The sequence below is a fragment of the Cnephaeus nilssonii genome (genome assembly GCF_951640355.1).
Source record: "Cnephaeus nilssonii genome assembly, chromosome: 16".
In the NCBI taxonomy this organism is placed as follows: Eukaryota; Metazoa; Chordata; class Mammalia; order Chiroptera; family Vespertilionidae; genus Cnephaeus; species Cnephaeus nilssonii.
This window is the reverse complement of record NC_137087.1, coordinates 12,443,451-12,469,571: the sequence shown is the minus strand read 5'-3', so window position 1 is coordinate 12,469,571 and position 26,121 is coordinate 12,443,451. Positions and strand designations below refer to the sequence as shown.

Sequence of the window (26,121 nt, the reverse complement as noted above, 5' to 3'; positions counted from 1 at the left end):
CATCTGACCACTGCCCACCTTCTCCGAACGGGGTCACCGCCGCAAGAGTGACACCGTCCCCCTGTGCCCGCACCCGGGACCCCCGCCCCCCAGCGGCCTGCGGGTCCTGCTGCGCGCACAGTGCCCTCTGCCCCCCGGGGGGCCCAGGAAAAGGGGGGAGGCAGCCAGCGCTTTCTGCGCGTCCTCTCTCCCCTTCTATTCTCCGGCCCCACCCGCCACAGCTCGCGCACTGGCGGGAAGAGTGTGGGGAGGCAGGAGGCGGCTAGAGAAGGTTCTGGGTCCGAGAACCTCGGAGGCCAGGACTTGGAGGTGGGAGGACAGAGGAGAGGGCGCAGGGCCAGGGGCCAGGGCCGGTGCTGCGTGGCAGGAGCCTCTGTGTGGGAGCTCCGAGGTCTGGGTCACGCGGGGACAAGCCCGCTAGAGGGAGGGCAGCCTGGCCCTGCACGCTTCGTTGTGATGCTGTGGGCTTGAAGCTCATCTGAACCCCCTTAATTTTTCTTCCTGTTCCCTGTGGTCCATCACTCTTGGGTGGAGGAAAGATCACCGATGCCACCAGGCCACAGTGCCGAGTCCTGTTGATTTCCTCCTCCTTGGGTTACATTTTTAAACCATCAAAACATTTGTAGTTGCCAGTGGATGTTAAATTTGAAATCTGGGTAGGTCCCAATGTGGCAGCTCATCGGTTGGGTAGCCATAGGCAAGTCACTTACCGACCCTGAACCCCCGTTTCCTTATGGGAGTACACGGGCAGCGGTGAGCAGCTCCGAGCACCTGTCAGGCCGGTTCCGTCTCAGCTACAGTGGCTGCTGCCCACCTGAACGCTGGCGACATCTGCTCTGTCCCCGTGCGCCAGATCCCAGGCCCCCGGGCGATGCGGTTTTGTTCTTTTTGGTCACCTTCAGACACATTGCAGCAAACAACAAAAAGACCAGCGACAGCCACCAAAACTGCGGGTTCATCTGTCAGCCCATGCCCCCGGCTCAGAACCTCACTGTCGGGAAAGGGGAGAGGCTGTCTGCCTCCGTCTGTCCTTGAACTCCACGGAGAAGCCCCTTCCGTTGTCCCTCCTGATTCCACGTTGTTTTCTTCTTGGCCCTCACACAGAGGAAGCTCTCTCCGCCCCTCAGGCGGAGTTTAAAGCATTACCTCGGGATGCCAGACGTCCTGGAGAAGGTTGGAAATGTGGAGCCGTGGAGGGAAGGCTGGGGAGCCTAGAGGCTGCTGGCTGGCTGCTCTGGCCTGTTTGAAATTGGCTCAAAAGACGTGGAATTAGTAGGCGAAGTCGCCTGCGCCTCCTCCTCTTACCTGCGGAGGAGAGATCGGTTCCTGGCTGGCCGGGGCAGTGTCATCGATACAGCTGGTGTCATCGTTACCTTCCACTAACAGATCACTCGACACCCGTGGCCCCGGCAGGGCTGTGCCTGGCGCTGTCCCGGGAGCTGGAGCTTTGACCCTCCCATTGCCCTGAGCCCCAGGCAAGCCAGCGGGGCGCTGCAGCGATGCGGCGCTTGGTGACCCAGCAGGACTAGATTGTTCCTGGTGCCTGCCTCCCCTGTCGGGTCCCAGCCGCCTCTCGGCTTCCAGCTGCCCGGCCGCCCGTTGCTGTCCTGGGCAGAGGAGATGAGTTTGCCGCTTGCTGGGAGCTGAGGCAGAGTGACATGCAGCACGGAGAAGGGGCTCTTAGGGAGGCCCTGGAGTGAGGAGCCGGGTGAGGAGCAGCCTGGGGTGTCCGGCCGCCCGGGCTTTGCTGGTGTGGGCACCCGGGTGGCACCATGCTGCAGCAGATCCTGCACGACATGTACATCGACCCCGAGCTCCTGGCCGAGCTCAGCGACGTGCAGAAGCACATCCTCTTCTACAAGATGCGCGAGGAGCAGCTGCGGCGCTGGCGGGAGCGCGAGGCCTGGGAGGCCCTGGCCCAGGCGGAGGGCCTCAGGCCCCCGAAGGCCAAGCGAGGTATGTGCCAGGGAGTTACTGGGGGGCTTCTTATTGATGCCGGGCTAGGTTCTGCTTTAAGACGGGCACTGGTGGGATGCGAGGTTGGAGCTTGAAACCCTTGTTCTGTGAGCGTCCGGTCCCAGGAGCACGGGCCGTGGTTTTCTGTCCAGGTCCGTAGGGCCCCGGGGCTGCAGAGGGGGCCGCCCAGGGGCGTGATGGTGCTGGGGAACGGGACAGGCTTTGTCTTGTGGGAAGCTCAAGTCCTGGGAGGACACTGTCAGGACCTCGGGGGGTCTTCGACGCCGTTGGTGACTGCCTGGCGAGGAAGCCGGTGCAGCCAAGCTGTGCAGCCGCTCCCTTTCTTGTGTGGGAGGCACACTGTTCTGGGCGAGGCCAGCTCTGGGCACTGTTACTCTCTGCCCTGCCCTGGTGTGAGAGGATCCTCCCTGGGCACCTGGAGGGGGTGCTGGGGGATGCCCTGCACAGAGTGCCAGCCCCAAATGGCAGTAGCAACTGCAATCGAGCAGGAAGGGCCCGGCCCACATTGCGGGGGTTGCCTGCTGTCATGTGCGGTCAAGCCCAGGGACGGTGCACCTGTGAAGGAAGGCACCCTGAGCCGGCGGCTGCTAGGTGCGGGCCGGGACTCAGGATCTGGGGGGGGGCCCTCCGTGCATGCTGCCTACAGAGTGTGCAGCACCCGTTCATTCCTCTCCCCTGTACTCCCCACCAGCCTAAAATGGCCTCTATCTGTTCTCCAGAGTGAAGGGCAGACTTGATCTGTTTAGAGTTTCCAGTCAGGATGAACTCCTGTTTCTGTGCTGGGCATGCTGGCCCCTGGGGCACCTGGCTCCTGCTCTCTATCCCGGGCTCACTGGACAGTCCCTGCCGTGTGCCACAGGCCACCCTCGCACCACCGGGCAGCTCGCTCCAGCCTCTGTCTTTACATGAGTAGTTCTTCCTACTGGAATGTCCCCCTGCCTTTGTCCTCCCGACAAACTCCTTCAGGACTGGTCCCCTCCCTTGGCATCTTTTGGGGATGCTCCTGGCACAGGGAAGTACTTACTCCTCTGCAGCTGCTTGGCATCGCCCCCCCGGCCCCCCTGCTCTACACTTGCCACGTTGGCATTCGTCATCTGCTTGCTTGGCTCCCCCGGGGACTCAAAGAGTAGGAGGCCTTACTCCATTGTCTTCCATCCCGGGTCCAGCCCAGAGCAGGCACCTCGTTCTGCACAAGATGCAGCGGGACCCCAGGGGGCAGAGCTATGACTTGGCTATGCATGGCTGGTGCCAAGGCTGGGCTGATGGAATTAGTAGGAATTAGTAGGAATTAGCTGGAATTTCACCAGCTGCATCATTAGCTGTTGAAAACGCAGGCCGTCTTTCCAGCCCCACCCGGCCGGCCCTGGGGCCTCACACGGGCTGTGCAGTGACTCTTTGGGGAAGAAGACAGATGCCTGAAAATTTAACTGCAAAAATATTTTTACGGCGATTTGTCACACGCTGACATCTACGTTCTCATGTATAAATTATGCCTTAAACTCATTTGGGTTTCTGGTGCAGATGACTCTTTTCCGGGTAATTAATTTTCTGATTTATAAAGAATGGAAAAAGAGGAGAAAACACAGAGGAATGTGTGTGTTCCAGGTCAGGATCCCATCCAGATCTCAGCTCTTTGCTTCGGTCCCGCCTGGGGAGCTGTCGGGGCAGATCAGGGGGAGCCCTGGGGCCAGCTGTGCCCCAAAAGCAGCGCAGCTTCCGGCTGCCGGTCCAGGATGCACGGTGCCTGGTGCCTGCTTCCTGTCCTCGGGTCATGACGCAAGTTTCAACAACCTCTCACCTCCTCGGTGAACTTCGCGCTTACCAGCTGCCTGCCCCCACTGAACACTCCCATAGCCCGGTGACCCCGTTTCAGTGAAGCCATGGCTTACCGAAGTGCCGCAATCCATCATGTCGACACTAAGAAATGGAGTTGGGACCCATATCCCATGACTTTGACCGTGGGTGCAGTTACTGATGTTTTTCTATTCATTCACTTTTGAATTATGACTCAAGTTCAACAGATCATCTGTGCACTCGCTCATTTCTTCATTCACTCTCTTATCCAACATAACTAAGTGCTGACTGTGGTCACCTGGACAGAGTTTTGCCGATCCCGGGGAACACAGCCGGGAGCAAGGCTTGGTGCAAAGCAGCCACATGGTGGCTCAGGGTGGGCGTGGGTGGGGACAGGCTCCGTGGGCTGGATCTTTTCCTCTTCCTTACCTTCATAGGCACTCCCTCCACCAAGGTTGCCCGAAGGTAGCGTCTGCTGTGCCCTGTTGAGCTGTGTGCCAGCCCCTGGGGACCCCCGAGCACAACTTAGTCCTGGTGAACCTGGAAGGACGCTTCGCTGCCTCCTGTCCATTGCCCCAGTGCTGCTTGGCCCCTAAGGCCTCCACCCCACCCTCTCTTTTCTGGGGACATTTCCCAGCTCCTCGCAGGCCTTACTGGCTGCTTCTAGGGCTCGGGTGCTGAGGGCAGGGTGGGGCCAGGCACACCTGTCGCTGTGGGCGTCTGCTCTCCAGTTGAGCCAGGAGAGGGTAGGAGCCAACACTGGTGATGCAGATGGTGCCAGGTCACAGAACTGATCCTGGAGCACACATTTGGGGCTGCACAGACATCGCTGGGGTGAAAGATGACAGTTATGACGGGAAGCATCACTCCCCTGACGACATGGCCTGTCTCTTGTTTTCACTTTATATTTGGTGAGGATCTTTGGACGTTCTAAGTGTCGTGAAAGACACACATCTTCAGCGTAGGCGCCCTCTCACCTGCCATCAGTTTTGCTGCTTTGCCACATTCCCGACAACGTTTGATGTCCCACAGAAATCGGTGTCCTTAGGCTGAGGCTGGGAAGGCAGTACATCACGTTCCTGCTGGATTTCAGCCAGGCCCAGCATGGTTACGGCCTTGGCGACCTCTTTCCCTCCTGTGCTCTTTCACCAGCGCAGGAACCCACACCCCTACCAGGGGCTGCAGCCTTCACAGCCTCCGGCCCCTCTGCGTGCTCAGCTGTCCTGTTTACTGGGGCTGAGCCGGTGTGGCCTGGGACACAGGACTCGGGACACTTGTGTTCGAACTGCTGTCATGACCCAGAAAGCTCCCCCCTGGCCTGTCAGTTCTTCCATGATCGGCAGTTTCTGTCGGTGTTAGGTCGGTTCCTCGGTGACCACCTCCCTATCCGTCCCTACATCCTTTGCCTGGGAACCAGACATCTTTCCCACCCTCTTTCCCACTTCCTCTTCAGTTACTGACCACAGCCACACTGCGGCTCAGGCCCGCACACGGAGCGGCTGGCTTATTGTCCTCTGTGCTTCTTGCTCACACGGCCACCCCCGTGTTAGCATCTCCACGGGCCTCCGTGCCGGCCCCTGCCTGGCCCTTGCTCCAGCCTACGGAGCGCTCTCGCGCAGCTGGGTCCCAGCCCCACTGCCTCTGTTCCCCACAGCTGGGGTCAAGAGGTGGCTTCCTCCCTCCTTGCGCCCCCTCTCCCTGCCGGCTCAGCCTGTCAGCTCCCAGAAGCAGCCCTGACCGGGGCCTGAGGGAGACACCTCCTAACATCCTCTCTGTGTCGAAGCGTTAAGCTGCTCCTGCTGCATACCTGCCCAGGCTTTGGTGCCTCATGTGTGCCTGGTCCATGCCCTAATGAAGATGTGGGACACAGTCCTAGCTGTGCAGCTGCTTTCATTCAGTAACCATGGCAACCTTCCCCGGGGCCCGAGCCCTCCTAGCCTCAGTGTGTTCCCTTTCCCAGCTTGGAAGTCCTGACTGTACTTGGCTGCAGACATCCCTAATGCAGCGCTGTTCTCACACTGACGCTGTATGACCCTTTCTCCCCGTGCCCTTTCAGCATGCTAATTAGCTCACGCACTTTCCTTCCTCAGTGGCACAGAACATGCAAATGCCTTTCACTGGCCTCTGCCCACTCTCCAACCCAATTTCCACCCATTGGGGTCCCTCTGCTCTTTCCCGAGCCCTCTTGAGGCCAGTTCCCTCCAGCATTCATTTCTCATTACATGGTGAGCTTTTCACTGACTACCTTCCCAGTGAGCCCCATCCCAATCTCTTTTCACAGCACTCTGCCCAGTTTTCTTCATAGTGAGATGTGATTTTAAGCTGTTGGGTTCGTTGTCTCGAGAAATTGCCGAATGAATTCACGGACAAGGGAGGGGTAAGCAAAAGGGAGAGAAATTTATTAAAGTGAAAGTAACAAGGCTCTCCGCATGTGAGAGGGGTCCCTCCCAAAAAGGGTTTCCGCAGAAGCTTACCAGTCTAGGGGTTTATATTTCTTGCACTTGTCTTCTATTGGCTTTTTCGAAAATTTCCTTCCTTATCACTAGCCAATCTCCTCTTGCCCTCGTCTTCCTGCTTTTAGCTCCTGCTCTTGGGTTGGGTGGAGGGGTGGGAAGGGCAGCCCTAGAGTTGGCTGGTACATTCTGCCGCTCTTGCTCACATCCTGACCATCCTCTTGATCTGCTGTCTTCCCTCTCCTAGGCCCTTACCCTAAACTGCCTGATCCTAACTCCTCAACAGCAGATACTTTTTAATAAAAGAGTTTCCCTATTTTTAAACAAAAAAAATGTGCTACCATCCACACCACATAAAATTTACTATTTTAACCATGAAATGCTGTGCAATCTAGTGATATTTAGTACGTTCAAAACTTTGTGTAACCACCACCTCCATCTTGTTCCAGAACATTTCTGCATCTTTGAATCAGTCACTCCCCATTCCCCCCTCCCCTTAGCCCCTGGCACCACTGACTCCTTTGTGGATTCCTCCTTCTCTCTCTCCTTCCCTTCCCTTCCTTCTCCTCTCTCTCTCTCCTGCCTCTTCCTGCTTCTGAATCTGTTTGCTCAGTTGAGGCCAGTCTCCTCCGTGAGCCTGAAAGTACCACAAGACCATGGGTGTTGCTTGCATTGTTTCTATCTGGACTGTGCACACAGCCTAGGGCAGGCGTCCTCAAACTACGGCCCGTGGGCCACATGCGGGTGTTTTTACCATTTTGTTTTTTTACTTCAAAATAAGATATGTGCAGTGTGCATAGGAATTTGTTCATAGTTTTTTTTTAAACTATAGTCCGGCCCTCCAACGGTCTGAGGGACAATGAACTGGCCCCCTGTTTAAAAAGTTTGAGGACTCCTGGCCTAGGGCTTTGGTGGGTGTGTGGGCGTGGCGGCGGGGGGGGGGGGAGGGGGGAGAGTAGCTGCTAAGACCTTTGCAGCCTCGTGTGTCAGAGGGGCTCGATTGGAGGGACAGGTGTTACCGATTTCTTCTTGAGTGAAAGACTGGGTGCTGGTGCTGTGTGACTCCTCCCTAGACCTTGAAAATCTTTAGTGAAAGTATAAAAATCACAATATGTGAGTTTTGGGGATATATTGTAGAAGTCAAAACACAATCTGTAATATACAAGTAATGGGCATTCTGTTACCTCTCCCCTCGTACTTCTAACTCATTTCATTTCTTGTTTTAGGATTTTGACTTAGATTTTAGTTCCACAAGTTCTGCTTTTCGTCTTTGCATCTGCTTAATGTATATTGCCTAAATCTTTTCTTTCTCTCCGCCTTTTGCCCCTGTTTTGTTTGTAGGAGAATCTATTGGAAAATGTAGGGCATATGCTATTTTAAAACTTTTTAAAAGAAAGGCACTCAAATTTATTTTCTCCATCGTTATCAAGATTGAACCATTATTTACTAAAGATGAAAAAGATAAAGGTATTTTTCAATTCTTCTCCATTATTTTGTTTGTATAATCAAGGATTTAAAAAATGTTTTTATTTATTTCAGAGAGGAAGGAAGAGGGAGAGAGAGATAGAAACATCAATAATGAGAGAGAATCATTGATCGGATGTTCCCCCCTGGAATCGAGCCCAGAACCCGGGCATGTGCCCTGACCTGGAATTGAACCATGACCTCCTGGTTCATAGGTCAATGCTCAACCATTGAGCTGCACTGGCCGGGCTTAATCAAGGATTTTAAATAGATTTTGTTTATTTATATCATCTTTCAAGATTTGTTAAAATCAGTAATTATTTGGACATTAATTCTACTTTGCATTGGTTTCATTGCAAAATTGCTCCCTGCATTTTTTCCCTCTGAGGGGAGGTGATACTGCACCAGGGATTTGGCCAACCCACCAGCACCCCCTCACTGTTAGGATTTTCAGTGCATCAGATAGAAATCATTTAACACCAAGAGAAACCCAGGCTTGAAGCTGTCTTCCGCCCACCCCGTGTTGCCAGATGTGGTGTGGGCTCCATTGATTTTGGCATGCTGATTTTCTTCAAGCTCCTGCATGAAATTTTCTGTTGGTTCCAACAGTTTCCTAGTAAATACACTTGGATCACCAAGTTGCCAGTGAACACCGGGGTGTTGGAGGTGGGGGTGCCCAGATTTCTGGAGCTGTTCTCAGACCCCTTTCCTGGGTACCGGGGGCAGTGCTTCTAGGACAGTACTTTGGTGGTGGTGGGGAGGGGGGGCTTGGGGAGACCACTGAAAGAATGTCCCCAGTGCCTGGCAGGTGTGGGTGTCCCCAGGGAGGAGGGTGCGGCTTTTTGGGCTGTGGCGAGAGATCAACCTTACTCGGAGCCCTTACTTGTCAGCTCTGAGCATTCTGCCTCTAGGAGAGAATGGGAAGCGTGGCCTCGTCCAGCGGAAGGCTTTCGGGGGGGAGCCCCAGGGAGCTCCCCAAGAGGGGCTGAGTTCTGGATGCTAAGGAGGAAGGGTCAGGCAGCAGGCAGAGCGAGGTGGAGCGCCTCGTGTGGGGCCTTCCTGGGTCCCTTCAGGGCCTTCTTTTAACTCTCCTCTCAGGGACCTGGGAGTGGGGTCCTTTATGTTTCATAAAATCGAAGACATCAGAGCTAGAAAGACAACTATTTTTATACGCTGCTAAAAAAAGAAAAGAAAAGCTGTAGCCCTTGCTGGTTTGGCTCAGTGGATAGAGAATTGGCCTGCAGACTGAAGGGTCCCGGGTTAGATTCTGGTCAAGGGCACATGCCTGGGTTGCGGGCTCGATCCCTAGTAGGGGGCGTGCAGGAGGCAGCCAATCAATGATTCTTTCTCTTCATTGATGTTTCTATCTCTCTCTCCCTCTCCCTCTCTGCAATCAATAAAAAAGCTGTAAATTAAACCAGATCCACCATTGTTTTGTCAAATGAACTCAAAGAGTTTGGAGGCATTGGCTAGAATTAAGTGACACAAATTATTCATGGTTCTTAGAGTTTGCAAACCGGACACATATCTAGGAATAAAGCCAGGAATGATCCAAGGAACAAGGGAAAAGCATTCGTTTGTAAATGTGACTGAATCACATGAAAGAAACAGCTCTGCATTCTTGGCCCATTGCTCTGAGTTCACTGGTACCGATAATCATGCTGATGAATTTCAGGGGGGGTGTCAAGTGGCCCCGCAGACTCTGCTGAGGAGGTCGCCCGCTGGGCCGAGTCCAGCATCGGGCATTCCGTGCCGATGACTAGCCATGAGTAGCCGTGCTGTCTGATGCAGGGCTGGGAGCTACAGGGAAGTTCAAAAGTTGAAATGTCATGATAAATTTATTGTTTTTCCTCAAGCTTTAAGTTCTGTTAATAATGTAGGAGTGAGGCTGGGGAGAGAACCCATTACTTTTCCCTAACTTCACTCTTTCCTCATTTATAAGGCGTACCCTGATTTCAGAAATGTTAAAATGTGTCTTCACGTCAGAGAAATAAGTTATTATTCCTGTTTGAGTTCAAAGATAAATATGACTAGATTTTTAAAAATCTTCATGATAAAAGATATGAAACTGAGTTTTAAAAAAAGAAGAAAACAGGAGATAAAAGAAGAAAAAAATATTTGCAACATATTAACAAAGGATTAGGATCCGGGGAACTTGGAGATGCTCCAAATCAGTTAGCAAAGGGTACACAACGGAAAAATGGGAACAGAGATGGAGGAGCAGTTCACAGGAGTGAAATTTCAAATCACAATGACCAGGTGGAAAGGAGTTCGACCTCACTAGTAAATGGCATCAAGCAAATTAAACAGCGAGCTTGGCAAAAGTTTAAAAGGTTTAATAGTAGTAATGTTGATGAGGAACATAAGAGCTTGGGCACCGGGATGGGGTAGGCACAGGCCAGTGCCTGAGGCCATACGCCTGTTCAGTGGCCAGTGGCCTGCAGAGAACTTGAGTTTCAGTGAATATAGTGCCCTCCCCTCCTCTTTGTCCCCCTCCCCCACTTTCTCCTGGCAGCTGGGCTGCCAAAAACCCAGGGACTGAACAGAGTGAGTTTTGCTCAGCTCTGGATGGAGGGAAGCCACTCTCCTGCTTGGTGCAGGGCCCCGGGGGATGCTGGGAGGTTCATTTCTCTCCCCTGCCTCAGGGGCTGATGGCTGCCACCTCCCAGCTTCTCCCCCTACCCCCCTCCCTGCTTCCCCTTCCTGCTGGGAATCAGCAGGGCAGTTTCTGAGAAAGGCTACCTGCTGGTTATCTCCAGACTCCCTGGAACCTGACCCCGCGTCCCAGTCCAGCTGCAGCTCAGAGGAGCTGGGCTGAGAAGTAACAGGTTACCGACTGCTCGCTGCCTGTCCCTCGACTGTCCCTCCCAGTGGCCAGCATTACTGCTTTCCAGGTTTTTCTCGAGTAAAAACTAGCAAAGCTTCTTAGGATTTTCCCAATTGGAACCAGATTTTGTGTTAGACCTGGGGGCCTGAATTCTTTGGGTGCATTTTCACATTTATTAACCCGTCCTTTCAAAATTACACGACTTTAGGTCTCAGGGTTCGCTTATGTTTATCCTATCATTTCACTGAATCGCTTGTCTTTTGGCCACCTTGGTTGGGTTCTCACACCCAGACTTTGTGAAATGCCAAAGAATTAGGAGGTCTGGTCCCTGCCCCAGTCATATGCAGCCCTTTCATTTTATTGACTAAGCTGTGAGACGTGGTAAAGAGGAGAAAACCGAGCTGGGAAGGAGAGGAGTAAGCCTGGGTCCAGAGGCTCTCACTGGACATTGATTCTGCTGTGTCTCAGCACTGAAGGGAGCTGGGCTGGAGGCAGGGCACTCGGGATTTCCCAGTGACCATTGCAATGGGTGCCGGCATACATGGGGCATATGCCCTGGTGGAAGATCTTGGGTTTGCCCCTTGTTCTACTCGTAAGAGGGGCAAGGCTTCTGCAAGAGACGTGGCCTTGAACTTGGGGAGCTATTTCGGGAGCCATTGTACAGTCACAAGGTTGGAGGGAGTGATGGGAGGATGGTTAACATGACTGACCGACCCCGTGTCTGCGTCGCTGACTCTCAGCGAGTGGTTCTGAGTACAACAGGAAACAGCCTGGCGTTACTGACAATGACTCTTATGCCCACACCGTGCGGGCCTTCACATCCTTTGTGCGAGAGGCAGTTGTGCAGGGGTCAGAGCGCCTATTTCAAATGTTGGCTCTGCCCTCTTCCTATTTTCCATTAGTTAACTTGAGGTTCTTGAGGTTAGCAAGTTCCTCAAGCCTCCCTGAGCCTCAGTTTCCTCTTACCATATGTAGATTGGAGATGGTGATGAGAAACCTTATCTCAGATTTGTGGGGAAGATGAAATGAGATGGCCTCGGTTAAACCTGGTTTGTTGAAGGAACCCGATAAACATAAGCACATTTATCATGTGCCCAGTTGAGTTCTCCCCTCCCCACCCCCCAGAAGGTTAAGGCTCACCACTTAAAACAAAAGGCACCTGGCCCAGAGGACACAACAGCTGGGGCAACCACTCCCTGCAGGATTCACTGGAAGGCACCATTACACTGGAAGTGGCTGGTCCCTTAGGAGATTCTATCTATCATCTATGTATGTATGTATGTATCTATCTAGCATCTATCTATCCATCTATTATCTATCTATCTACCTACCTACCTATTATCTATTATCAATCTATCTATCTCTCTATTTTAAGGAATTGGCTCACATGATTGTAGAGACTGGGAAACTCAGCTGCATTAATATGTCTTCAATTTCTCTCAGCAAATGTTTTTGCGATGAGACAACACATTTTGTTAAATTTGTCTCTATTTTATTTTAAAAAAATATATTTTTATTGATTTCAGAGAGGAAGAGAGAGAGAAAGATAGAAACATCATTGATGAGAGAGAATCATCCGTCAGCTGCCTCCTGCACGCCCCACATTGGGGATCAAGCCCGAAACTCAGGTATGTGCCCTGACCAATAATTGAACCGTGACCTCCTGGTTCATAGGTTGATGCTCAGCCACCGAGCTACGCCAGTCGAGCTCAAATTGTTTTATAGGGCTTATTTCTCTCACAGGACCCCAGTAGAGAAAGATTGTTCTAGACATTAATTAGTAGATACATGTAAAATGAGTTGAACTGTGATTAGCAGATAAGCCCTCTATAATTGTTAGCTGTTATTATTGCTTTTATTAATTGTTACAATCATTTGACAGTTATGTGTATTCAAATAGCTTCTCTCATTTGCTGGATTTTAATTGTCTCCATGGTGTGTTTTCTTGTGTAGAAATTTCGAATTTTAATCTGTATTCAAATTTATTAACAGTCTCTAGCAGTTTATTCTTTTTATGTCTTGCAGAAGAAATTCTTCCCTTCCACAAAGTTATAATGATATGCTTTTATATTTTCTTCTAAAAGTTTCCAGTTTCCAAGCATCCCTTTTCACAAACTCAGGAAAGCACTCTTATCAGGATCACGGTGACCTCCATGTGGCTGAATCAGTGGTCAGTTCTCAGTCTTATCCACCCACATCAGCAGCCTGGGACACAGCTGCTCTCTCCTAATTCCTGAATTCTGTCGCCCCCTGGCTTCCGGGGTAGCACTTTCTGTTGGCTGTTCGGCCTCACAGGCTTCTTTGTCCTTGTTTCCTTTAGGGGTCCTCTCCTAAGTGTTGGGGGTCCTGGCCTCTTCCTTGGACTTCGTCTCTTTTCCATCTATACTCACTCTCTACCTGCCTTCACCCAGTTTTGTGGCATTTAATGTCCATACACTGATGACTCCAAACATTTATATCTTAGTTCCAACCTCTCCTCTGAACTCTGTTGTATCCAACTGCCTATAAGGTGTCTAATAAGCATCTCAAACTAATCTAGCCACAACAGAAACTCTGATTTCTCCAAGCTGTTTCTTCCACGTTACCCATTTCAGTAACATCACCATTCGTTCTCTTGCTTAAGCTGAAATATTGATTCTGTTGCTTAAGGTGAAACATTGGAGTTTTGTTTCTTTCTTTCTTTTTTTTTGCCTTTCACAATTAATATCTAAAATGTAAGCAAATATTGCCTTTTCCTTTAGAATATATCGTAAACCTTAACCACTTTACACCTCCCCCACCAGAACCTCCTCAGTGCAAGACATGGCTGTTCTTCACTGGACTATTACCAACGCTAACTGGCCTACAGGGTTTCCTGCGCTCATCTGTGTTCCACACAGCCGGGAGAGTGAGCGTTTTGAAATATGAATGAGACTGTGTATGCTTCGTTCCCCACTCCCCACTTCTAGTGGCTTCCCATCTCACACAGAATAACATCCAAGCCCGCACCAGGGCCTACAACGTCCAACATGATTGGGGCTGCCACTGCCCCTCCAACTTCATTTCCAGTTCTTCTTGCCCCTCTCTCTGTGGCAGCCGCAGGTCTTCAGTAATGACCTGTTCAGGCCCCTGCTTATTCTGGAGAGGCCCCTTTACCTGCAGGCGTCATACTCCTGGTGACACGAGGAAGCCTCGGCTGCCACAGGCTCACTGCTCCACACTTTGGTTGGGTATGGATTCCGTGGAGGTATTGCTTATATTGCTATGCATTTTTCTTTTTCTTTTGTATCTACTGTTGTTATATGTTTGGCGAAGAGAGGTATATCTTCATGGGGACATCAAAAAGAAAAGGCCTTAAGCCTACAATTTTTCTTTGGAGCTCACTGTTAGTTGTGGTCATATTTGTTGCTACATTTCCACTGCTAGATAATGCATACTTTCAATTTTGATTTCTTCTGAGATTTATGGGTTATCAAGCAGATATTTTTTGAATATAAGAAAGTTAATATTTTTAATGGCTCTTCTCCCCATTGATTTCTAATTTTTGTATTATTATTAGAGAATATGGCCTATACATTTTTCTCATAATTTCAAGATCAAAATAAATAAAATATATTCTCAATATTTATGAAACAAAGTCCTTTAGCTGGTAATTAAAATTAGTTGACTATATTATTAATTTAAAATATCTATTTGGTCCACCAACTTCTGAAATAAATGTAGTAAAACTCCCCACCATGAGTATATATGCACTTTGAAATTCTCCTTGCATTGTTAGGGGGTTTTGTTTCATCCAATTGTCTGTTCTGTTTTATGTTCTATAAAGTTTTGTGACTGTTGTATCTTCTTTGTGGGTTGCATCTTTTATTGTCACATATTCTTCTTTGTATAAACACATTTGTCCTTGAATTTGCTTTGTCTGACCTGGTCACTTCCGCTTTCTTTTTGCTTGTCTTTGCACTATCATCCATTATTGCTTACTTTTTTATTTTTAACCTTTTTCTTTTTTCAAATATGTCTTATATTTAAATAATGCACAAATGGATTTTATTTTTTAATCACATCTGATAGTCTCAGATTTTTAATTGGGGAATTAATTCTGTTCACGTTTTCAATCTGATAGTCTCAGATTTTTAATTGGGGAATTAATTCTGTTCACGTTTTCATGTTAAGAAATATACCGAGGGTTTAGAGCTTCTGTGTTCTTTTGTTTGTTACAGTGCTTGACTGTAAATAACAGGATACATGACTAACAATTGTTTAAAAAATAAATCTTTCATATTTATAGAATCATATCTATAATAATAAAAGGGTAACATGCTAATTAGACCAGACAGCTTCTGGATGTCATTCTGGACGCCCTTCCTGACGAAGCTGGGGCTGGACAGGGGAAGCCAGCCAGGGTCCCGATGCCTGTGGGCAGCTGGAGGGAAGCCAGCCCGGGTCCCTGGTGCCTGTGGGTGCCAGAGGGAAGCCAGCCCAGGTCCCGGGTGCTAAAGGGAAGCTGGTGCCAGCAGCCGGGGGAAGGAAGGCCTACTCTTGTACGAATCTCATGCATCAGGCCTCTAGTTTTATTTAATAATTACAGAACTTTATTCTTCAAAGTTCCTTATTTTTCTCAAATGACGAGAAATCTGGAGATGAACTTCAATGTATAGATTTAGTTTATTTGCTTAACAAAATCGTCAAGGGCCCGTCTCCCTCTATCTTCTTCGGCATGGAGCTTTCTTCCTGAGGGTTGCAAAGTCTTCCAGCAACTCCAGCATCACTTCTTCATTTAGGGTGGAAGAAGGAGGTGAGATAAAAGAGTAAAGTGTCAAGGGGTTTCTCCTAAGGAGTCTTCGCCTTCTGTTTGGAGAAAGAAACCCTTTGTTGGGACTTCTGTCTACATCTACTTTGTCAGAAATGGGACATCTGGTCACGTCTAGATCAATTGTTTGCCAAGGAGAATCATAGAATGTGATGGGTTTAGACCAATTTGATTTGCCCTTTGAGGTGGGGTAGAAACTTGCCTGTCCTGGAACTGAGGGTTCTCTGTTACTCCCTGAACAAATCGGGGTTTTCTGAGAAGGCAGGGAGGGGGGGCCGGCATGGATGGCGGGGAGGTAATTGTGAGCTTTCATAGCTGAACTCTTTTTGTTGTTTTCACTTTTCTGTTTCCTTAGTTTTGCAGGATTGGTAAGCCTCTTATCATTTACGTTCTCCCAATATTAATTTGGAAGTTTTATAAATCTGGTAGTTGTTGCCTTCCAGCTCTATTATTCATAATCAAACTGGTGTTCCTCCATTACTATTGCTTTTAACATCTAAAAATAACGATGGTCTATATTGGGGGATTAATGCTGCCTTCTGCAACGGGGAACACTGACATTTCAGTGGGTTAATACAATGGAGGTTTATTTCTGAATACGTCACAGTTTGACGTGGATTAGGCAGTTCTTCTCTGTGCTTTGCTTTCAAACATTGAGTCATGGATCAGGCTGCTTTTTCTTGCAATTCCACCATCCTGGACAAGAGACAGAATGTGGGCAAGGCATGCTTGCTGCCAACAGCTTCAGCTTGAAAGTGGCACAAATCACTTCCCCTGACGTTTCACAGACGAGGATTCAGTCACATGACTCCATGGCACTGAAAGGAAGACAAGAAAGGTATCATCTGCTGGGCTCAGGAAGAGAAAACGGGGTGCTGACATAGCAAGTCACTGCCCCAAGTTGTCACTGTGGTCACTCATGCATTTTGTTCTTTCCCCCATATAAACGCATCCACCCCGCCCTTAAGGTGGACACCCTCAAGTCACATCCAGTCCTACACCCGGCCCAAAGCCTGCAAGGGTTCAGTATTCGTCTCTATAAGGTCCGGATGTGGCTGAAAAGACATGTCACTTGAACACCCCCCGCCCCCCCGCCCACACCTTTAAGACAGCGTACTGTGGGGGAGTAGGGTCAGAATATCCTCTGTGGAGAAGGGAGACTGAGCCCCACCCAGTCACCAGTCTGGCATTCCTGAAGTCCGCTAGGTCAGGCTCTGTGACGTTCACCTGCCCTGGCAGCGAAGGGACAGCCTGGGCAGGATGCTGACTGGGCCCTCGAGGGGGCTCCTCCTTGCTCCTTATTCCCCTTGGTCTCATCTGAAGTGAGCGCTGAGGATGCCCTCCCTGGACCAGCGTGGCCTTTGGAACCTGTCTCCTGGTCATCAAGGTTGCGTACCAGATGGATGTTCAAGTCCTGAACAATCGAAGGCTTTTAAAGTCCAGACTCAAAAACTTAGGAGGCTTCTGATCTGTTTGCTTCGATGTCCCAGCAAACACATCTACCATTCGTTTTTAGACACATTTCACAAATGGTCTGCTCTTCTTTGCCTCTTTACCTCTATTCCTCTCCCTTTCAACTAGAGCAGTGGTAGGCAAACTGCGGCTCGCGAGCCATATGCGGCTCTTTGGCCCCTTGAGTGTGGCTCTTCCACAAAATACCATGTGCAGGCGTGCATGTACAGTGTAATTGAAACTTCGTGGCCCGTGCAGTCGGTTTTCGGCTCTCAAAAGAAATTTCAATCGTTGTACTGTTGACATTTGGCTCTGTTGACTAATGAGTTTGCCGACCACTGAACTAGAGCAGTGGTCGCCAACCGGTGGTCCGCGGGCCACTGGTGCTCCGTGAGGTCCGAAAGGTTGGTGGCCGCTGAACTAGAGTACCTGTCTTAGGCTCTTTGTAAAAATAAGCATGAGAAGATGGCATTTTCTTTTTTTAAAAAAATATATCTTTATTGTTCCAAGTATTACACATGTCTTCCCCCTTTCCCCCCATTTGACCCCTTCTTAATGTGCTCATGTTAGCCTGGCTCCTCTGCAGAGCAGCGGCAAGGATGGGATTAAACACACAGGCCTGTACTGAGGAAATGCCTGTGGGTGAGAAAGGGCTGGGAGCGGGAGGAGGTTGGTTGAGTGAAGGACGGAAAGGTCAGGTTGGGTGGAGGTGTTCTGGGCAGATGTGCCATCCAAGGAAGGTCTGTCCCGGCCTCAGGGAAGTGTCCCACCAGAGGCGTCTGCTGTCTCCCGGGAATGAGCCTGCCATGCTCAGCCACAGGCCGGGAGCTGCCTCTGTGAGCACGGCCGTGGGCAGACACCGGAGCTGGAGTGCTGGCTGCATTCTGCGCCCTGGTTGGGTGTCTGGGTACCTACTCATGGCTGCCACAGGCTCTGCACACAGCTCACTTCACCTGACAGGTTTTACGGGGCTGTCATGCAAAACCTTTAAAAACCCCATCTCTTGCAATTTGGGCTCTAGAAGGAGGTGGCTTTCCCAATCTTACAAAGTCCCAAATTTCTGTATTCTCTCTATTTCCTTTCACTTCCACTTGCAAAGCATTCAATTCTTTCTCGAACTAGTTTCTTTCTCTTAACACCTTCCCAAACACAGCCACTGGCAACTAACACACACCGCGGATTTCCTATTCTCCAGTCTCTCCCCTCAGAGTGACACGTTCAGAGGCAGGAGGGTCTGCCTTTTACATTGCAGTGCCCAACAATTTCACCCAATGTTTTGCTCCTGCATAACGTGATCGCCAGCCATTTAGCCTGCTGAACATCACCGGACACACAACGGCTTAGGTAGTGACCCGTAGTTTCTGTTTCTGTCTCAGTGGTACCCAGTTTTGGGATAGATTTCCATTTTAGTCATGGTAATCAATAGGATCTGTTGCAGTAGGAAAACTGAAAAATCTCAGTAGCTTAATGAGACATAGGTTTTGTTCTTGCTCATGTTACCGGTGGATGTGGGTCAGGGAGACTCAAGGCTTAGCTGCTTCTCCTTGCAACGCCACCATCTCCAATTCCTTATTTCAGCCAGTGGCCGGGGGCGGGGGGGGGCGGGCGGTGCTGAGGGAGGGCGGGAGGGGAGAGGACAGAGGAGCAGGCTCACTGGCCCCTAACTGCCTTGGTCCACGGGTGGCACAGTCACTTCCTTCAGGGGGTGCTGCGCTGTGGTTGATGTTCTCTCTGCTGAAGATGTCAGGGCACTCAGCCTCAGACACAGTCCCAGGCTTGGACACCCGCTTCAGCAGGCTGACTTGGCTGCTGTGCTGCTCCCCAGAGGGAGTGGGAGGGAGAGATGGCCATGGACCTGCACTCAGGCCCGTATCTCTCTGGAATCCTCTTTGATGATGACAGTACTGAAGAGTGGTTGTGTACCATCGGCCAAACTAGGCCATTTCTTACTACTTAGAACACAGATCCGTTCTTCTTCCTTTCTTGTTCCTCCTCATGTTGTGAAGCAGCGAGTGACAAGCACATCCAGTGGCTGCTGGGGGAAGATGGCGAGGTCTGGGTCTGGATCATGGGAGAAGGCCCTGGCGACAAGCCCTATGAAGAGATCTCGGAGGAGCTGATTGCAGAGAAGGCATGGCTGCAGGCACAGAGGGAGGCCGAGGAGCTCTGGTGAGAGGTGCCAATGGGTGTCATGTGGGGCCTGAACTCAGAGCCTTGGGGTGGGTCCCAGATAAGGACAAGTGGTTATGGGTCAGAGGGCCGAGATGCCAGGCAGGTGACTGGCTGTTAGGTGACCAAACATCAAAGTCTTGCTTCAGACAGACCTTATGGATTCAAATCCTGGCTCCACCGATTAGAAGTGAGCTATTTGGGGCCTCAGTTTTCGCATCTGTGGTATGGGTATAACAACACTGCTTCTATTGGATGTGGCTTTTTCTCTCACTGAGTGGTTCCTGGGACAGTAGGCAGATTGGATTCACTTTTGTTATCTGCTTGTTTATCTTTCATGAACATTTGAGTCCCCAGTGGACTAGGTGGACTAGGAAGATTTGGAATCAGAATTCTTTTATAAACAACTTTTAACATCTTTTTGCCAAGTTTGGATGCCAACATCCCCTCCCCCTGCCACCCAATTTTTAGTGACATTGTTTTTTGTTTTTAACCTTTTTATGCTTCAGTTTCCTCATCTTTATTTTATTTTATTTTTTTAAATGTTTTTTATTTTATTTTTTATAGAGAGAGAGGAAGGGAGAGTGATCGAGAGACAGAAACATCAATTGAGAGAAAAACATCATTAATCAGCTGCCTCCTGCACTCCTCCACAGGGAATCAAGCCTGCAACCCGGGCATGTGCCCTGACCATTGAATCAAACCTGCGGCCTCTTCGTTTCTGGGTCGCTCAACTGCTGAGCTACACCGGTCGGGCATAGCGACAGTGTTTTAACTGTAAAATTGTTAACAACAACCCAACATCTGCCACCTAAGATAACCACAGTGAGCATTTAAGCAACAGATGCTCCTTGACTTACAATGGGGTTTTGTCCTGATGTACCCATCGTGAATGGAAAATATCATAAGTTGTATCGAACATCACAGCTTAGCCTAGTCCACCTTAAACGTGCTCAGGACACTTACATTAGCCCACAGTTGGCAAAGTCATCCAACACAATGCATATAGTAATGTGGTTGTTGACCCTTGTGATCTGAGAGCTGTGGCTCTCCAGAGAGTATCATACAGCATATCAACACCCCAGGAAAAGAGCAAAATTCAAAACTCAAGGTACAGTTTCTACTGAATGTGGATTGCTTTGGCACCATTGTAAAACCAAAAAACCATTATCAAACCACCATAAGTCAGGGACTGTTTGTACATGCTGTGTAAATGGCTTTATTCATACAGGGATAAATTGATTAATATAGAGATTAATATAGATTAATAAGAGAATGCCTACTTCTCCCCACCTTTGCCAACATTGAGTTTTGTTGACCTTAGACATTTGTCATCCCGACAGGATAAGAAATAACTGTCTGTAGTTTTTATTTCTGTGTTGAAACCAGACAACTATGGGTCTGGGCTGCCTGTCACTACTTGAGCCAATTAAGTAGAGACAGGGTTGAAATCATATATGAGTGTTTATTCCAGTAGTGCTGGCAGTATGGGAGAGCAGCAGGTTATCCACAAAAATCTGCTCTACCCACCCCCTCCCATAAGCCAGATGCTTATATTGGGTAGAAGGACCAAGATCACGTGGGAAAGTGGGAAAAAGGAATTACAGGCATGGGGAAGTATGCACAAGGAATAAGAATGGGTATAAGGGCTATAGGCAACGTGGGCTGGCAGAGCAAAAGGTGGGTGCCTCTGGGACCAGATCGTTTCAGCAGCAACATTGTTCATCTTCCCATGATGGTAGGCAGTAGTGGGAAAAGGAGAATGGACTGAATTCGGATGTTAACTCCCATGTCCCGGGGTGTACAACTCCCAGCCAGGTTAGAAGGTACTTTCTTTAATCAGAACAGAACAATCACAGCTAACAGAACATGATCAATATTTCTTATAACTATAGCTAATCCCACTATTCTATTTCTGCCTCTAACATTGCTATGCAGACCTTCAGTTTCCCACACGAACTTATACCTTCTGGTGTTCTCTTGGAAGGAGACAGAAGGAGGCAGAGATCACCAAGAAGTTCCGGGATGCTCTGGCCAATGAGAAAGCCCGGATCATGGCGGAGAAGTGGAAAGAGGAGATGGAGGACCGCAAGGCTGCCAAGGTCCTGGAGGAGCGCATTCACGAGGAATTCAAGGTGAGCCCGTGCGTGTGGCCACCTGCTTTAGCCCCCAGGCCGCTGGTCCCTGGTTTAGATCAGTCCTTGGCCACTGGTCATTTCTGCGTTATGAGAACAGAAATCTGTCCTGTCTGTGAGAAGAAAGGAACTTGACGTACCAGTTGGGTCAACCCACTTCTCATTGTTCAGTGGAGAAAACTGAGCGTCAACAGGGAAGAGGCTTGCCAAGGCCATGTGTAGTTAAGGACAGAGCGAGGATCAGGCCTCAGGCCTTCTGCCTCCCAAACCAAGATTCCTGAAATGAGGCCGGGAAAGAGCAAAGTTTGTGGTGGGGTCAACCTGGGATGCAGTTCTAACTCTACTGCTCACTGCTGTGTGACCTGGGGAAGCTTGCTGAACCCTTCTGAGCCTTACTCCCTTGTTTGTAATATTAAGTAATAGCATCATCCAGCTGTGGGGTTTGGAGGATTCAAGGAAATGAAGAAGGTGTATTTCTGGCCTGGATAGGGAGCTGTTGATAAGGCTGCAGACCCGCTCATTCTGGGAGAGCTTGGAGCCGATAGAGGAGCTTTATAGTCCTCTGTAAGAAGCTTAGGTAGCCTGAAGATTTTCTTTTTTTTTCTACAGGAATTAAACATTTTTGGGGGCAGTAAAAAACTCAGAAAATGCATATGAGCAAAAAGAAGAAATAATAATCATTCTGAATCCCAACAATTATACTATTTTGTGAAGTGTAGGTAAATGGCATTTGGCCATTAAAAAAATTAAAAAAAAAACACACACACCTTTTCCTCATAATGATTCTATAGTGAGGACATTGCCCCCTCAAGATCATTTATGTTGCAAATAGTTTCCTTAGTGTTGTGTTGTTTTTTTCTTAAATTTGATTGTAGTCCTCTTAGATGTACAGAAGATTGAAATTTTTCCTAGCTAACTATATCCATCTTTTTATTTTTACTATTTGTTTTATGCTTAGAAAGATCTATGCCACCACAAGCTTCTAAAATACTGATATACATTATTTTCTATCGCTTTCATGAATTTGTTTCTTTGCACTTAATTTTCCTTCACTTGGAGTGTGGTTTGATATAGGGCTTTAACTTCATTTTCTCCCAAGTGGTGAGCCATTGTCCCAGCCTGTATAACAGGCAACCCACCCTCTCTCCTCTCATGGACTTGCTGCCTTGATTCTTACTTCTTATATCTCTCTTCACAGATTGTTCTTCTTTGATTATTCCTGAGCCAGATTTACTTACTTAATTATTGTAGTTTTAAAATAAACCTTAACATCATTATGGTGAGAAACTTTTATTATTCTTCATTTCCAAAATTACCTTGGGTAATCGTATCCATTTTTCCTACTAGAAATATATTTGAGTGATTTTGTCATTATACTTCTCTCTCCAACAACAAAAGCCACAGGATGATTTTCATTGGAATTGCATCAATCTTATAGCTGTATTTGTGGAGGATGGACATTTTCACAATATTAAGTCATTGACTCTTCTTGTTTAGGGATGTGGTATGTTCTTCCTGTTATTCAAAGCTTCTTTTTGTCTTTGATAAAGTTTTTTTTGTTTGTTTTTTATTAATACCTGCAAATGCATTGGCCCAATGTTTACAGTATGCTTATGTCCTTCATATTCACTTATGTGCTTCTATTTTTTGGAGTTTTGTAAAATTTATTGTATTATTTAAGTACTCCACAATTGTTTTTTAGGTAAACCTTAGGTTGATATTTTTTTGTTGCTATCATATATTAGATTGTTCTCATTACCTTAAAACCCATTTGTAATTGCTAGTTATAGATTTATATTGTTATTGATCTGCTTATTTAATTTTCCATTTAATTATATTTTTTAGGAGATTCTCTTGAGTTTTCAAAGTAAAGTAATATTTACTATCAAAACATTTTATGAAAAATATTTTCAAACTTGCAGAAAGGTTAAAAGAAAAATTAAATGAATACTCATATTCTCTACTTAAATTCAACAATTATTAATTTTTGCCACATTTGCATCTCTCTCTCTACACACACACACACACACACACACACACACACACACGTACAGATGACCCTTGAGCAACATAGGTTTGAACTGCTGTGTGGGTCCACTTATATGTGTATTTTTTCAATAATTACTGTAAATGTATTTTCTCTTTCTTAGGATTTTTTGAAATAACATTTGCTTTTCTGTAACTGACTTTACTATAAGAATATAGTATATAATACATAAATATCTGTGTTAATTGACTGTGTTAAGGCTTCCAGTCAATAGTAGGCTATTAAATAGCTACATTTTTGCCAAGTCAAAACCCCCACATTATTCAAGAGTATATGTGCATACATATATAGGACGTCCCCAAAATGTATACATGTACTTTGAATAATTACAAAGGCAGTGTTTATTAAAATAAATTTCATTTTCAAAACTGAGCTACAAGCTGTTCAAGTGTGTATATATTTTTGGGGGACACCTTGCATATGTACAAATATATATACACACACACATGCATATATGCAGTTTTTTGTTGCTGTTGTTTGGCTGAACAATTAGAAAGGAAGTTGCAGACATCATACTTTCACTCAGGGGTGAGCAATCTATTTTCTGTGAAGACCCAGGTGGTAAATTTTGGGCTTTGTGAGCCATATTGTCTCTGTCACCATGACCAGACCAGGCCACTGAGGCAAAAAAGCAGCCAGACACCATGTAAACAAAGTGAGTGGCTGGTCCATAAGACTTCCTTTTAAACAATAGATTGAATCCAGACTCAGCCTGGGAGCCTTACTCCTGGTCAAACCCTACATCCTTCAGCGGACATTGCCCAGGCAAGGACCTTCCCTGCACAGCCACGGAAATCATTATCACTCCTGTTGAAATGAACAATAATTCCATAATAGTATCTACAACCCAGTCCATAGTGGAACAGTCCATAGTTTATATTGCATATGATTACTTAAGTCTGCTGGGGAAGAAAACCAGTACTTTTTATATATCTCTGACCTGTTCCAACCTCTGCCCCCCCTCCCAGAGGAGGGCTGAGCCTCAGATGCTGGGGCGGCTCAAGGCTGCGGGGGCCAGTGTACAAGGAGATCCCAGCGGGACTGAGTTTCCAGCAGAGATGTTTGTGATCGATGGTCTCCTTCAGAACCTCAGTGCTGAGGGATGATAAATTGTGGGCTGTCTGTGTTAGGGTTCACGGAGGGTTTAGTAGAGTCAAGCCTCCCTCAGGTTCACTGAGGGACCCAAATGCGGGCGTTTGGTGTTATTTCCAAAGAAGGTTATGGCCATTCTGTGTTCGTTTGTCACTTATTTACTTATGTATTTATTTATTAAAATATTGGGTTGGCATTGGTCAACATGAACATATAGGTTTCAGGTGTGGGTGTCTATGTTACAATTGTTTTTGTTTTAAAAATTAATTTGCTAAGTGTGACTGTTCAGACTTTGATACACATAGTAATCCTGACTTGGCAGTCTGCATGTTGAGGGGCCTCAGAAATGTGGGCAGCATTTGCAAAGCAGGGGTTGAAGGGGGGGGGTGCGGAGGTGGGGGGCTGACAGGGCAGGGTGTCAGCAACGTCCGCTCACGGATCAGGTTCCAGAGCTGGGATATTGCTGCCAGCCTGTCTGTAGATGCCTCCCCTGAGCTCTTCATCACAGGAAATGGTTAAGCACCGCTGACATCGCTGAAAAGGATTCTGCTGGCGGCCAATTCTTTGCGGTGCTCCTTTGGGGTCTCTCCCCTCCTGTGCCCGGTGGCAGCTTGGACCTGCAGCATGCACTTTGACCTGTGAACGTGACCCTGTGGCTTTTGAGGCGATAAGGGATCTGCAGCTTCTACTTCTGCCCCTTTGGCAAGGTCACTTTGCAAGCTGCCTGCGAGAAGCCCCTCCGCCTGCGATCCCAGGCTGCGGTAAGGAAGCCGCAGCCAGCGGAGAGAGGCCTGAGGAGGCACCGGACACGGGAGGGAGCCTTCTGGGCTCTGGACCCCGCCGTGTGGAGCGGAGGGCCCCCAGCCAAGCTCTGCTCGAATTATTAACTACAGAATCACAAACAAGGAACATGGGTGTTGCTCTAAAGCACTCAGTTTTCTGGTGGTTTGTTAATCAGCATACATACCCAAGACAGCTTTGCGAGAGGAATTTATGCATCAGCTTAGAGATGGGATTAGATCCTTTTGATTGTGTCTTTCAACACCAAGACGATAACAGCATGAGTCTAGCATGCAGCAGCGCACCAACAATGTTCATTTTACTTTTTTTCTTTCCTGAGGATCGAAGTGCAGGTGTTTTGGGTGGAGGTAGTAGTAATTGATTCCTGCTCTCAAAAGGCTTACAGGGTGTCCGGGAGAGAGGGACCACTCTGTGAGCAAGCCTAGCCCCTGGGGACTACAGTGGAGGCAAAGGAGCACCTTCCGGGCCCGGGCACAGAAAGACAGGGATGGCAGGAGATCAGTGGAGTGGTGAACGCTGTGCTGGGGAGAGAAAGGAGCCCATGATGCTGGAGGCAGACGTCACCCTCAGAGGTTGGCTGTGGAGCCCTTGGACGCTGCATTAAGGGGCGGACTGTCTCTGTGGACAAAGCCGAGCTGTGAGGATCTCAGTACAAAGAAGCGCATGGTCAGATCACGTTCTGTGAGGCCAGCTGGTGGCGATGGTGTGATTCAAGTGATGGAAGTTTGGGGGGAAGGACAGGCCAGCAGGAGATTTTTCAGTGGTGAGGTGGGAAATGGCGGGTCTGTGACTGTGGGGAGAGGTAGAAGGGGAGGGATATAGAGCAACGGAGGTGGTGAAATCAACGGGCTTGGCATCACGTAGGTGTTGGGATGAGGAAAAGCAGAGAGCACACGTGTCTGAGCCTCAGGCTGAGGGCGGGTCCAGGCCCACTCTCGGCCATGGAGCTGGAAGGAGAAGCAGACGTGGAGGAAAGAGGACGTGCTTGACTGGGTGTGCTGAGGTTTCACCCCAGAGAGGGAGCGGTGGGGGATGCAGGAGAAGAGAGAAGCTGGATGAGAAGCTGGTGGGGGAGGGAGGTTGGCTGGGCAGCCTGTGCTGAGGAGGAAGCCAGGTTCTGC

General features: G+C 48.5%; 1 protein-coding gene across 2 annotated transcripts in view; it reads left to right on the top strand.

Moving 5' to 3' along the window:
• Window positions 1-1,766: 1,766 nt before the first annotated feature.
• Window positions 1,767-26,121, top strand: part of SH2D4B (SH2 domain containing 4B) — a gene marked incomplete at its 5' end in the record, with an annotated part of 83,018 nt that continues 58,663 nt past the window's right edge. Inside the window, 3 exons of one of the 2 annotated variants that reach the window (XM_079793919.1) lie at window positions 1,767-1,956; window positions 18,766-18,925; window positions 20,913-21,060. In XM_079793919.1, coding sequence (XP_079650045.1) covers window positions 1,773-1,956; window positions 18,766-18,925; window positions 20,913-21,060 — 492 coding nt within the window. Of the gene's footprint in view, window positions 1,957-18,762; window positions 18,926-20,912; window positions 21,061-26,121 lie in introns of both variants that reach the window. The other variant, XM_079793918.1, reaches the window with a different exon arrangement.